The sequence below is a fragment of the Nyctibius grandis genome, chromosome 3 (genome assembly GCF_013368605.1).
Source record: "Nyctibius grandis isolate bNycGra1 chromosome 3, bNycGra1.pri, whole genome shotgun sequence".
Classification (NCBI taxonomy): domain Eukaryota; kingdom Metazoa; phylum Chordata; class Aves; order Nyctibiiformes; family Nyctibiidae; genus Nyctibius; species Nyctibius grandis.
The window spans coordinates 79,465,315-79,479,592 of record NC_090660.1 but is presented as its reverse complement, the minus strand read 5'-3'; the positions used below and the strand labels follow the sequence as shown (position 1 = coordinate 79,479,592).

General features: G+C 42.5%; 1 protein-coding gene across 7 annotated transcripts in view; it reads left to right on the top strand.

The window, feature by feature from the left end:
• PEX2 (peroxisomal biogenesis factor 2) overlaps positions 1 to 13,474 on the top strand; it is a 36,774-nt gene extending 23,300 nt beyond the window's left edge. For 4 of the 7 annotated variants that reach the window (XM_068397118.1, XM_068397119.1, XM_068397120.1 and 1 more), the window contains one exon: positions 7,021 to 13,474. In XM_068397118.1, coding sequence (XP_068253219.1) covers positions 7,040 to 7,954 — 915 coding nt within the window. In that variant the 5' untranslated portion in view covers positions 7,021 to 7,039 and the 3' untranslated portion in view covers positions 7,955 to 13,474. Of the gene's footprint in view, positions 1 to 588; positions 673 to 7,020 lie in introns of all 7 variants that reach the window. The other 3 variants (XM_068397116.1, XM_068397115.1, XM_068397114.1) reach the window with 1 other exon arrangement.
• The last annotated feature ends 804 nt before the right edge of the window (positions 13,475 to 14,278 follow it).

Below are 14,278 nucleotides of genomic sequence, written 5' to 3'. Positions count from 1 at the left end.
TACTATTAGATCACTTCTTAGCTGCCTTATCTTCAAATCGAACAATACGAGTTCCTTCAAGCTCTCCTCATATATCAGGTGTTGGGGCTCCCTGACGATATTAGTGGCTAGACTCTTTTCAGTTTGTTGATATTTCTTTTTTATTATTCATAGAAAAGAGGCAAAACTGGATGTAGTATCCCAGGTGTAGACTCACCAATGCCAAGTAGAGGGGAATAAGCACATACTTCTATCTGCTAGCTATGCACATGCCAATGCACTGCAGTAGGCATTATTGTTGCAAGGATGCCCTGGTGACTTGTGCTCAGCTTGCTGCCTACCAGACCCCAAGTCCTTCTTTGCAAAGCAGCTATGCAGTCAGTCAGCTCCCAGCCTATAGTGATCCATGTGTTTTCTTGTGTATTTCATGATCCATCATAATCCTGTGTATTGGAGACATTTTCCTTGAACTTCATAAGGTTCCTGATGACCTATTCCTCACTTGCTGAGGTTTCTTTAGATAATCTGGCTATACTGGAGGGGGGTGGGGGGGAATCTGCACAGATTTAGCCTACTTTATGAGAAATCTACAACACCAATTTCTCATAGCACCTGGGATAACGGAAGACATCTGGAGAAGATGGGTGAACTGATGTTGGAAAATAGTCTTAGATGGATCAAGGAAGCTGTTTGGTAAGATGTCCCTTTTGAATAACTTTAGGATTTTGAAAGGGGATTTTGTGTATTGGGAATTGTATAGAATACTAGTAGGAGAGTAACTGAAATGAGTAGAACAGAGTGAAATGAGTAGAAGGGACTGAGGTGTTATCAGAAGTGAATCCTATAGCTGTTTGCCCAGAGGAGGTGGCTTTATACTACCTTCAGCCATATTTTTCTTTCTGAGGAAGGAGTTAAAGAAACTGAGTGGAGCTATTGTATGCTCCGCACATGTACCCAGTCTCAGTTAATTGTAAGCTACTGTTGTACAGCATACCCTAAGAAAAAAAAAATCATATTTTCTGTTAGGCCTGATATTTTCCTTACAGACATGACCAATTATAGTAGGAATGCTACAAATAATGTTTTATACTGGGTTTTAAAACTTGCAGTGCACTCTGTTTCAGCAAACGGTTATTGGTTTGGAGGATTCTTTTTAGTATTCTTAGCATCATTAGCAACCATTCCTATATAGGATCCTACACGGCATCTTTTATTCAAAGCAGTCTTGTGTTATAGCAGGTTTTCCTCTTACCAATAAGGATTTGAAGTACCTTCTTCTGCACTTTCTCCAGAAGGCTGTTGACCCTGCTTGTCTGTTATGCAGAGTCTGGTTTAGAAAGTGAAATATGTTGAGTACTACCTGAAATATACTGCTACTCCTAAATCACTTTCATTTTTTTTATGTGGACAAAAGGAACTAAAAATCAGTTAGTCCACAATTTTGTGTTACTGAGGCTTTATCCATATTTTGCTTATGCAATTTATTGCATTTATTTCCCTAGTCACAGAATTCCATAGAATCATAAAATGTTAGGGGTTGGAAGGGACCTCTGGAGATCATCGAGTCCAACCCCCCTGCCAGAGCAGGACCAACCTATGGCAGGTTACACAGGAACGCATCCAGACGGGTCTTGAAAGTCTCCAGAGAAGGAGACTCCACAACCTCTCTGGGGAGCTTGTTCCAGTGCTCTGTAACCCTTACGGTAAAGAAGTTCTTCCTCATGCTGAGGTTGAACTTCCTGTGCTCTAGCTTGCATCCATTGCCCCTTGTCCTATCGCAGGGCACAAGTGAAAAGAGGTTGCACCTTTCCTCTTGACACCCAGCCCTCATATATTTATACACATTAATCAGATCCCCTCTCAGTCTTCTCTTCTCCAGACTAAAAAGCCCCAGGTCTCTCAACCTTTCCTCATAAGGCAGGTGTTCTAGTCCCTTAATCATCCTCGTAGCCCTCCGTTGGACTCTCTCCAGTAGATCTCTGTCCCTCTTGAACTGGGGAGCCCAGAAATGAACACAATACTCCAGGTGAGGTCTCACCAGGGTAGAGTAGAGGGGGAGGAGGACCTCCCTCGATCTGCTGGACACAGTCTTCTTAATGCACCCCAGGATACCATTGGCCTTCCTGGCCACAAGGGCACATTGCTGTCCCATGGATAACTTGTTGTCCACCAGGACTCCAAGGTCCTTCTCCAGGGACCTGCTCTCTAGCAGATCACCTCCTAACCTGTACTGGTGCATTTTATTACTCCTTCCCAGGTTCAGGACTCTGCACTTATTCTTGTTGAACCGCATTAGGTTCCTCTTTGCCCAGCTCTCTAGTCTGTCCAAATCACGCTGAATGGCCGCACAGTTGTCAGGTGTATCAGCCAAACCTCCCAGCTTTGTATCATCAGCAAACTTGCTGAGAAGACACTGTCCCTTCATCAAGGTCATTGATGAAGATGTTGAACGGGACTGGACCCAGCACTGATCCTTGGGGGACTCCACTAGTTACAGGTCTCCAGCTGGACTTTGCAACATTGATTACCACTCTTTGGGCTCTATTGTGTAGCCAGTTCTTAATCCATCTCCCTGCCTGTTCTTCTGCCTCACACTTCCTGAGTTTGCTCACGAGGATGTCATGGGAAACTGTGTCAAACGCCTTGCTAAGGTCAAGGTAGACTACATCCACTGGTCTCCCTGCATCTACCCATTCAGTCACGACATCACAGAATGCTATCAGGTTAGTCAAGCATGATTTCCCCTTGGTAAATCCATGCTGACTACTCCTGATAACCTTCTCTTCCATGTGCTTAGAGATGACCTCCAGAATGAGCCGCTCCATCATTTTTCCAGGGATGGAGGTGAGGCTGACTGGTCTGTAGTTTGCTGGATCTTCCTCCTTGCCTTTTTTGAAGACTGGAGTGACACTGGCTTTCCTCCAGTCCTCAGGCACCTCTCCTGTTTGCCACGATTTTGTGAAAATGATGGAGAGCAGTAGAGCAACAACATCAGCCAGTTCTCTCAACACTCTTGGGTGCATTTCATTGGGGCCCATGGACTTGTGTGTATTCAATTTCCGTAACTGATCACTAACCCAGTCTTCACTGACTAGTGGAGAGTCTTCCCTCCTCCAGGCTTCCTCTCCTACATCCAGGGTCTGGAGATCACAAGGGCTGGCCTTAGGATTAAAGACTGAAGCAACGAAGGTATTCAGCACCTCTGCCTTCTCTGCATCCTCAGTTGTCAGGGCTACCACCTCATTCAGCAGAGGGCCCACACTTTCCCTGTTCTTCCTTTTGCTACTGATATATTTGAAGAAGCCCTTTTTGTTCTCTTTTACTTCCTTTGCCAGTTTTGGTTCTAAGAGGGCTTTGGCCTTTCTTGTTGCCTTCCGACACGTCCTGACAACTTCCCTATAGTTCTCCCAATTGACAAGACCCTTCTTCCACGAACTGTAAATTTCTTTCTTCCACGAGATTTCCTTCAGAAACTCCTTGCTCATCCATGCAGGTCTCATAGCACGTCTACCCGATTTTTTTCTCAAGGGAACGCACTTATCTTCGGCTTGGAGGAAGTGGTATTTAAAAACTGACCAACTTTCTTGGGCTCCTTTGCCCTCCAGAGTCTTAGCCCATGGGATTCCTGCAAGTAGATCTTTGAAGAGTACAAAGTTGGCCCTGCGGAAGTCCAGGGTTGAAATCCTACTTATTGCCCTACTTCTACCTTGTAAAATGCTAAACTCCACCATGTCATGATCACTGTCACCAAGGATGTTCCCAACCTTAATGTCCCCAACTAGCTCTTCCTTATTTGTTAATACAAGGTCCAGCAGTGCACCTCTTCTTGTTGGTTCCTCCACTACCTGAATTAAGAAGTCATCATCGATGCACTGGAAGAGCCTTTTTGACTGAACATGTCTAGCTGTGTGCGCTTCCCAACAAATATCAGGGTGATTAAAGTCACCCATGAGTACCAAGGAGTGTGTTCTAGAGGCAACCTCCAGTTGTCTGTAGAAGGCCTCATCAACATCTTCTTGATTTGGTGGTCTATAGTAGACCCCCACAACAGTTTCACTCCCCTTTGCATGTTCCTTAATTCTTACCCACAAGTTTTCAACCTGTTCTACCTCCCCCCCTGGATAGAACTCAATACATTTCAGTTGCTCTCGCACATAAAGAGCAACACCACCGCCTCGCCTTGTTGGTCTGTCTTTCCTAAATAGTACATAGCCATCCATGACAACATTCCAGTCATGGGAGCTGTCCCACCATATTTCAGTGATCACAACTGTATCATAGTCATGCAATCTAAGGCAGATCTCCAACTCCTCCTGTTTATTTCCCATACTCCGTGCATTGGTATATAAGCACTTCAGAGAGGGAGTTAAGCCACCAGTTTTCACTCTTGCTATCTGACCATTCCTGGCCACTTCCTTGGTTACTAACTTATTAGTGAGTCCTGTGTTATTATTGCCCCATGTACCACCATTATCCACCTCGAATAGGACAGTAGTCTGAAGGCTGTCCTTAGGCTCATCTCCAGTGAGCCTGGTTTTATCCCCTTCCCCCTTCAAGCCTAGTTTAAAGCCCTTTCAACGAGGCCTGCCAACTCCTGTAGGAGGATCCTTTTTCCCCTTTGAGACAGATGTACTCCATCTGTCACCAGCAGACCAGGTGCCATATAAACTTCCCCATGATCAAAGAACCCAAAATTCTGATGGTGGCACCAGTCTGTGAGCCATGTGTTAATCAGGTGTGTTTTCCACCCTCTTTCAGTGTTTTTCCCTACCTCTTGAGGTATTGATGAAAACACCACCTGCGCACCCGAACCTTCAACTAGTTGCCCCAGTGCCTTGAAGTCCTTTTTGATTGCCTTTAGACTTCTCTCTACAACCTCATCATTACCAACCTGGATAACTAACAAAGGGTAACAATCAGAGGGCTGCACCAAAGCAGTGAGCTTCCTTTTAACATCTCTAACCCCAGCCCCAGGGAGGCAGCAGACTTCCCTGTGGGATGGGTCTGGTCGACAAATGGGCCCCTCTGTTCCCCTCAGAATAGAGTCGCCTACTACAATTACCCTCCTTTTCTTCTTAGTTGAAGAAGTCATAAGATGTGGGGATGAGTGACAAGCCGTGGGCGACTCACTGGATGGATCCTTATCTCCATCTTCATTCACCTGGCCATCAAATCCCAAAGACCCATACCTATTGTACAATGGCAACTGGGAAGGTGAGGGGGGCCGAGAAGGTTTTCTCTTGCCTCTCTGAGGAGGGACCTCTCTCCATTCCCCCTTGTCTCTTACATCCCTGCCTTTGGCCTGGTGACAGGAGGGAAGGGGGTTCTCCACTTCTTGTAGAGTCTCTTCCTGCTGCCTTTGTCTCAGAGTGTGGCTCCACCAATCTCTCTCGCTTTCACACTCTCTGATCCTTCTCAATCTTTCTACCTCTTCTCTCAGTTCAACCACCTGCCTGAGCAGGTCATCTACTTGATCACACCGCACACAAGCGGCGTCTCTGACTCCCTCTAGTTCGAGTGCCAGGCTCAGGCACTCACTGCAGCCAGAGACCTGCACAGCTGCGTGTTTGTGCAGGAGCTCAGTCTGAGTTCCCACCTTCTTCCTCATTGTGTCTCTTGGCCGTGTTGTGACCATGTTCTTCTCTCTGGCCGCAAGGGAACCAACCACTGTTTGCTGCTTCCCACACACCCTGCTCACACGTCCCTACAGGCTGCTGTTCCTCTTCTCCCCTCGCCTGCGCTGTGCTGGCAGATCTCTTAGAGCGATCCAGCTCACCTTGTGCCCTGGCAGAGACTCAGCACCCTACCCAACGAGCTGCAAACAGCAGCTCAGCTGTAACTGCCCAACGAGCTGCAAACGGCTGTGGCCCCCCCTCCCTGGGGCACACACAATCACTGTTTGCTCGCCCTATGCCCTGTCCCTCCCAGAGGCTTCGTATCACCTGACCAACGGTGGGTGGTGCTGGCTCCACCCAGGCTGTCTATCTCAGCAGCCCGCCCACCAACAGACAGCCCCCAGCAAAGGCAAAGGGCTTGTCCAGTCTTCAAAAAAGGCCCAAAAGGATCTTTTCTTTGGCCCTTTTTGCTGCAGATCCCTTCCCCAGTGCAGTCTTACCTGCCCTGAAGCTGGTCTCCGTGGCAAAGATTCCAGATACAAGAACATTTAAACCAAGCATTTTAAAAAAATATTTCTATTTTTCTCTGTAATGCTTGAACAAGAAGAGTATACGTTTGTTGAAGTTGCTAGTATACATTAATCATCTTGCCAGAAAATTTGTTATATGACAAGTAACACAATCCCGCACCTGTCAAAAGACTGTAGAAAATATATGCAGACTTCAGTGATGTACTGTATGATAATTTATGTCTGAATACTGAATATTTCTTTAATCTCATATAAGGATTCTTTTCTGAACTAAACAAGTCACTGCCTTTATTTAGCAAGTGTTATCATTTCCACTCTGAATTTTCATCCATATCTTTCTGTATGTAATCTTTAAATTTGTTAGTATTTTTAAGATTTTACTTTCAGCTGCAGCTACTGAAGTATTCATATGGCAATATTTTCTATCCACCCCACTGTTCTTTTCTAGGTTTTGGTTAGTATGTTCATTTTCCCTATTTCTTCATAAAACACCATATAGTTTTACAATTCTTGTTTCTGATCTTCTATTTTAAGGTCCAATTGAATATTACAGTTTTCCCAGCATTTTTTTGTAATTTATACAGTGAAATATTAAATCTGTGGAGTTTTCTAAATATCTGGAAGGTGTTAAACACTTCTCTGTAACCAAATACAAATGTTACTGTTTGTGAGAAATAGTCCAATATAACTTATTTTGAGATGAAATTTTATACTGTTAATGCAAAGCTTCCTTGAAGGACTTGTAGCATATTAATAGCATATTAATATAGCATTCTGAAGAAGCTTTTTTGTTATTTCTTGTTTACTGCTAGTATATTACAACTTTTATTATCTTTAATAAGAATAAAAATAGAAAATGCTCCATTATACTAAAACCTATTTGTGTTTGTTCCTAGAAAGTTTTTTTGTGAAGAAATGGCCTCCAGCATTGGAAATGAAAAGAGTGTGAATCCTGTGCTCAGAATAAGTCAACTTGATGCTCTTGAACTAAACAAAGCCCTGGAACAACTAGTGTGGTCCCAGTTTACCAGCTGTTTTCATGGATTTAAACCAGGAGTGTTGGCTCACATTGAACCAGAAGTAAAAGCATTTTTATGGCTTATATTATGGAGATTCACTATCTATTCCAAGAATGCAACTGTGGGACAGGCTATTCTGAATATTCATTATAAGAATAACTTATCTCAGACAGAGAAATACCAACCTCTGAGCAAACACCAGAAGTTATGGTATCTTATTTTCACTGTTGGCGGAAGATGGTTGGAAGAAAGATGTTATGATTTATTTAGCAATCGTCAACTGCAATCTTTCCACAAAATTAAGCGTTGTATTAACTCTGGAGCTGGACTTCTTAAACTTTGTGGACTTCTAAATTTTCTGATTTTTCTTCAGAAAGGAACGTTTGCAACACTTACAGAACGCATTCTAGGAATTAGGTCAGTTTTTTGCAAGCCGCAAAGTGTTCGTCAGGTAGGATTTGAATACATGAACAGGGAGCTCTTATGGCATGGCTTTGCTGAATTTCTGATCTATCTGCTACCACTTATTAATGTACAGAAACTAAAACTTAAAATTTCTTCTTGGTGTTTGCCTATTGCAGGTCTTTCCAATAGTGAAAACACATTAGCTACTCACTGCAAGGAATGTTCACTATGTGGGGAATGGCCTACCATGCCTCATACCATAGGCTGTCCTCATGTTTTTTGTTACTATTGTATGAAAAGTAACTATTTATTTGATATGTATTTTACATGTCCTAAATGTGGCTCAGAGGTACACAGTCTTCAGCCACTGAAATATAAAATTGAAATGACAGAATTGCATGCCTGATAGGGGGGCGATTTTTTTGTACTACACATGAAATATTATGTTACAGGGATTAATGGAAAAATTCAGAAATTGTTGTAAAAAGACAGCTTAAAGATGGTTTTGGAGACTCTGTAAGTTGTTGTAACATATTTCTTTACTGGTATTAGTTTTTTACTGAGTAACAGTGCCGATTTCCCTCTCTGAAGGAAAGAAAAGAAAGGAGTTGGCAACCTCTTCTACTCTCTCAGACTACTTGATCCCAGTTTGGTACCCCTATGTTGTCAAGTCTTTACTTATATCCCGAATTTGTCAGCCTGCCACTTCCTAACTGCATGCTATGTACTTCCTTCAAAGGCAGAAAAGATGCCCAGTAAGCTTTTACCCATTTTGTGGATTTTCTCAACCTTGTTGTAAGAGCTCCTGCCATTACCAGCTTAGATTAATTTAGTGGGAAGGTCATCCTTGTCATGCCTAAAGAATAATTTTAAAGTTGAATATTTTAAATTTGAATTCCCAGTGTGGTGTTCCACTGCAAAAAGGAAAGATGTAAGATGAATTGTCATCTCAGCAGATTATTAATAGTTTTCATCATATTCAGCCACCGTAACAGGACATACTCTTTCTCTAACTCAGAATTACTCTTTTATCAATAGACCATAAGCTTTAAGTGATCCATCTGGTAGACAGACAGATATTCCATTGTTAACGTGCCTACAGGAGATATAACCACTTCCTGTGCATATACGGTGCACCTTCTAGACCTTCATGAGATGACTGAACTCATTTTCTCGCTCAGCTGTATGTGTGTGATCTTCAGTGACATATGTATGACCACCTCCCATTTCTTCCCTATAAAGCTGAGGGACGCAGTTCATCGTCCATTGGAATGTGGCAGCTGCCCAAGGTAACCTGCATTCTTCTGAGTCAGAGACACTGGAGAAAACTGCTGACTCACAAGATGCTGTCTTACTTGCCGCTCTTTTTGGTGTGGTCAAGGTGGGTGCCAAACCTCACTAATAGCTCACTACCACACAGAAGAAAGATCACAGAGAGTTATGTGCATGTAGACATATTAAAAAAAATAGGTAACTCTTCCTGGTTTTTACTATTACTATTTGCTTTCTCTGGCTTTGCAATGTTTTTATTATTCCCTGTTTTAATACTTTATCCATTTATTCTCTGACCTACTTTTATAAGATTTATTATTTTTTTCAAAATTGCAGTCCTTTTTTTAACGGGAGGTCTTACCCAGAAGTGTCTTAACACAAAAATACGTTGCATCCTTTTTTGGCTCTTAAATCAAATTCTCAAAAACTTATAGTTAAATAGAGTAGATCACTTTATGATGGCTGTATTCTTGATCGGCTACCATCAATAGTCAGTCCCAAAAATAGTATGGTAACAACTGATACTATATCTTTGATCTACTTTTATGAAATGGTTTATTACATTCTTCAGTGTCTGATTAAAACAGCCCACCAGCCTGTTTGTTTGAAGATCTTAAATTCTAGGTTTTGATCTTTAGTGACACACGACGCTTTCATCTGATGCAATTAAATATAGTTAGCGGGTTCGTAAGTATCTTCAGGCAGCCCAAAACTTCATTAATTCTGCTACTGTTCTGTGAGTCAACAGAGACTTCAGAGAAACTGCTTCCAGATACTGTGCCGCAATATATTATTTGCTATCAAATGTGTCTGTCAGCAGCCTGCCAAATTTCTGTTACTTCGCAGTTGCAGTTTGAACCAGCAGGTACAAATCTGCCTTTATTAGAAGTATCAAAACTGGCAAGTCTGCTGGAGAATAACGTGGGGTCACTTGCTGGCCCTGAAGTGATTCTGTATGAATTGTCCCTTCATGTCACTTAATAGCTCTTCCCAAAGAAATGTATTAGCAACCCTGACTTTGAAGTGGTCTAATGTTTCCAGAAAGCTTCATCAGCATTCCTGCTACCTCTCTCTTTAACTATCCTTAATTAATTAAGTTTTGTACACATCCAATGTTTATATTTTATAATCATAGCAGACCGTTGTTTCCTGTGGACTCTTCATTCCTTCTGAAGTGACAGTGAAGTATTGTGTCAAAAGAGCATGGATTTTCTATATTGGACTCTGTTAGGTGTCATGTTCTTATGTAGGAGTTAACTTCTTTCCTATTTAGAAATGTTTCTTTTTCCTGAATATTTAGAATCATAGAATGGTTTCAGTTGGAAGGGACCTTAAAGATCATCTAGTTCCAACCCACCTGCCATGGGCAGGGACAGCTTTCCACTAGACCAGATTGCTCAAAGCCCAATCCAACCTGGCCTTAAACACTGCCAGGGAGGGGGCAGCCACAGCTTCTCTGGGCAACCTGTTCCAGTGTCTCACCACCCTCACAGCAAAGAATTTCTTCCTAATATCTAATCTAAATCTACTCTCTTTCAGTTTAAAACTGTTCCCCTCGTCCTGTCACTACTTGCCCTTGTAAAAAGTCCCTCTCCCGCTTTCCTGTAGGCCCCCTTCAGGTACTGGAAGGCTGCTATGAGGTCTCCCCGGAGCCTTCTCTTCTCCAGGCTGAAGAGCCCCAACTCTCTCAGCCTGTCTTCATAGGAGAGGTGCTCCAGCCCTCTGATCACCTTCGTGGCCCTCCTCTGGACTCGTTCCAACAGCTCCATGTCCTTCTTATGTTGGAGGCCCCAGAGCTGGATGCAGTACTCCCAGTTGGGTCTCACGAGAGTGGAGTAAAGGGGCAGAATCACCTCCCTCGACCTGCTGGCCACGCTGCTTTTGATGCAGTCCAGGATACGGTTGGCCTTCTGGGCTGCAAGCTCACATTGCTGGCTCATGTTGAGCTTCTCGTCAACCATCACCCCCAAGTCCTTCTCCTCAGGGCTGCTCTCAATCCATTCTCTGTCCATCCTGTATTTGTGCTTGGGATTGCCCCGACCCACGTGCAGGACCTTGCACTTGGCCTTGTTGAACTTCATGCGGTTCACACGGGCCCACCTCTCAAGCCTGTCAAGGTCCCTCTGGATGGCATCCCTTCCCTCCAGCGTGTCGACCGCACCACACAGCTTGGTGTCGTTGGCAAACTTGCTGAGGGCACACTCAATCCCACTGTCCATGTCGCCGACAAAGATGTTAAACAGGACCGGTCCCAATACCGACCCCTGAGGAACGCCACTCATCACTGGTGTCCACTTGGATATTGAGCTGTTGACCGTAACTCTTGGAGTGCAACCATCTGGCCCAATTCCTTATCCACGGAGTGGTCCATCCATCAAGTCCATGTCTCTCCAATTTAGAGACAATGATGTTTTGTGGGACAGTGTCAAATGCTTTGCACAAGCCCAGGTAGATGACATCAGTTGCTCTTCCCCTATCCACCAGCGCTGTAACCCCGTGGCAGGAGGCTACCAGATTTGTCAGGCATGATTTGCCCTTAGTGAAGCCATGTTGGCTGTCACCAATCACCTCCTTGATCTCCGTGTGCCGCAGTATGGTTTCCAGGAGGATCTGCTCCATGATCTTCTTGCCAGGCACAGAGGCGAGACTGACTGGCCTGTAGTTCCCCGGGTCTTCCTTTTTTTCCCTTCTTGAAGATGGGGGTTATGTTTCCCCTTTTCCATTCAGTGGGAACTTCCCCAGACTGCCACAGCTTCTCAAAAATAATGCATAGAGGCTTAGCAACTTCATCTGCCAGTTCCCTCAGGACCTGTGGATGCACCTCATCAGGTCCCATGGACTTGTGCACCTTCAGGTTCCTTAGATTTAAAGAATGTTATCTTCCTTTTTCATTCCACCTCTTTGTCGTGCTGTTTGTTTTACCTAAGCTCTATGAATTTCCTGAGATTTGTTTTGTCTCTTGCAGCTTCATGCAGGTGAAATCCTAGTAAAATGTGTACTCTGTTTTTCATCCTTATTACAGTATCAGTACAAAACCTGTTTCCAGAAGTTTTGTACCGCTATAGTGTTTTTCTCCTGTCTGTGCTATATTGCATTTGGCTTCCCTGTTTTTCTGCTGGAGCTGAACTTTTAGTACTTAACTTTATGATGGCTTATTATACCAAAGCATTGGCCTACTACTGTAGTATCTCATCATCAGTGTGTTAGGTTTGTAGCCTGTAGCACTGACCAAGTTTGTAAAGTCTATGTCTTATGGCATAAATAAACGGTTTATGTTACCCGAAGATCCTAGATCCTAAGGTGTGTCTTTAATTCTTTTATTTTCCATGCAAGTAAGCAGGTACCATGCATCTCACAGAAACAGAAGGTTTGGGAAGAGAGTGGTTCCTTTGTCAGATACAGAATTTTTTTTTTTTTAATCTACCTTGTGGTGAAACCTTCACTCAGTTGTAGTCACAACTCACATTGATGAGACCAATGTTTCAACTTGCATATTGAAAAACTACTTGATACCAGGTTAGCTTTTTAGGACCCCAAAGTCACTACCCAGCAGCTTCCTTATAGCACTGTAAAATAAAAAATATACATTTTTTTATATTGTAATTCTGTTTTGTTGTGTCTTGTGATATATAAACTGCAGAAGTCTTACTTGAAGATACTACAGAAAAAAATAGATAATTTGTAGACTAATTGAAGGATAATTCATTTTACGTACTAATTGCATTGATAATTTGTCCTCATAAGCATTATATTTTCAGGTTAAAACTACTGTAACAAAGGACTAAGATACATCTGGTGATGCTTCCTGCAGTAGAGGGAATAAAATTTATTTTGGAATGTTAATCTCTTCAGTCATTTTCTCTAAACAAAAGGGTTTTAGTGTTCAGCTACCATGAGTATGTACTTCTGAGCAGTCATATGCGCATCAGTGAAATGGATAAATGCCTAGAGTTTAACAAAGCTGAAGGACCAGAACTCTTATTCAGTCTTGGACAGGCCTTACAGCCCTGTATTAACACTTCTGTTTGTGCTCTGTTGTGTGTCTTTGTGTGCTACATGAACATTTTCATTGTATCAGAAATCAAAAAATGAAGCCATAACTGAAACAGACTCATTATATTAATAAACACATATGAAAAGTTTTCTAATCTTAATTTGAATGAGAATTACCAGTTGTCACAAGGTGTGATTTTGGAGGCATTCAGATGAAAGGAGTCAGAGAATGCCCGATTCCTTGCTTCCACAAACCACCACCACTCCATCTACTGTATGTGCTTTAAGAGAGGGCTCGTCTAAGTAATGTTATGGAAGACTTAAAAGCAAGAGTTTCAATATTCTGTAAAAGAAATGACAGGGCTAGTATCTGATTTCTGCATTACCTGGAAATACCTCTTTATTTTTTTTGTAAGAGTGAGGTGTGACAGGGGAGGATGATCTGGACAAAGTGGTGAAGAGAAGATGTTAAGAAAGATGAAAGGAATATATTTCCTAAATACAATCCAATGAATGTCCTCATTTGAGAATATTACTACAATTGTTATCTGGGTTGTATCATCCCTACAAAAAACAAATTGACAAATAAAAGATACTTCTTAACAGGAGTTTCTGAAGTTTGCCTTTTTATAAGAGATGACTTTTTTTTGTTTTTTTGGAAGGCTAGTTATGCTTATTGAGTGGTTTGGCTGTCAGGTGATTTCATACTTTAGTATTCATGAGACTAAAATGCAAAGTGGTAAACTAGTTTATAGTTACAGTTCACTTTAAAAGTTTCTTCAATTTTAGGTTCCAAAGCAAATTATCTTTTTAATAATTCTCCTTTTGAGCAGACTAGTCATAGCAATAAATTGTCAACTGTAACAGTTCGCTGTGTGCTTGCTAGGAAGCTGTCTTGACTTACACTAAGAGGAGAATATTGTGGCATGACTGGACACACAGAATAGGGTTATGTGGTTACTGCCATGGTAGATATTAAAGCTGATGGTTATTTACTTCTAATAACAAAAATACGGTAGCCTGGACTACTGCAAGTCCCAGTGCATACAAGCAAAACACCAGGAAGCAGTTTCAAAATACTGCTTCATACCTTTTGAATGTCAACCCGTTGTGCATTCCCAGGAAAAACTCTTAGTAGAATTGATCAAGTAGATTACAACTGCCTGCCTTCATCCTCCCAAGAGGGTTTCCATGTTGTCACCATCAAAACATCCACCTAAATTGTTACTGCACTCTTAATAGTTTCCACCATTCCAGGGGGGCCTCCTTCCAAGGCAAGATCTAATGCAAGCCTGGCAAGGTGACCAAATAGATGGCATTCCAGCAAAAGACATTTGTAGGAGGATCCCTCTCAGGCTGGGACACTGGTACCAGATGACTACACAAACATACACAGATAGTTGTAGGGCATCTGCTAGGGCCAAGCAGTGATCATTTCCATTTTCTGGAGCATATCTGGGGTTTT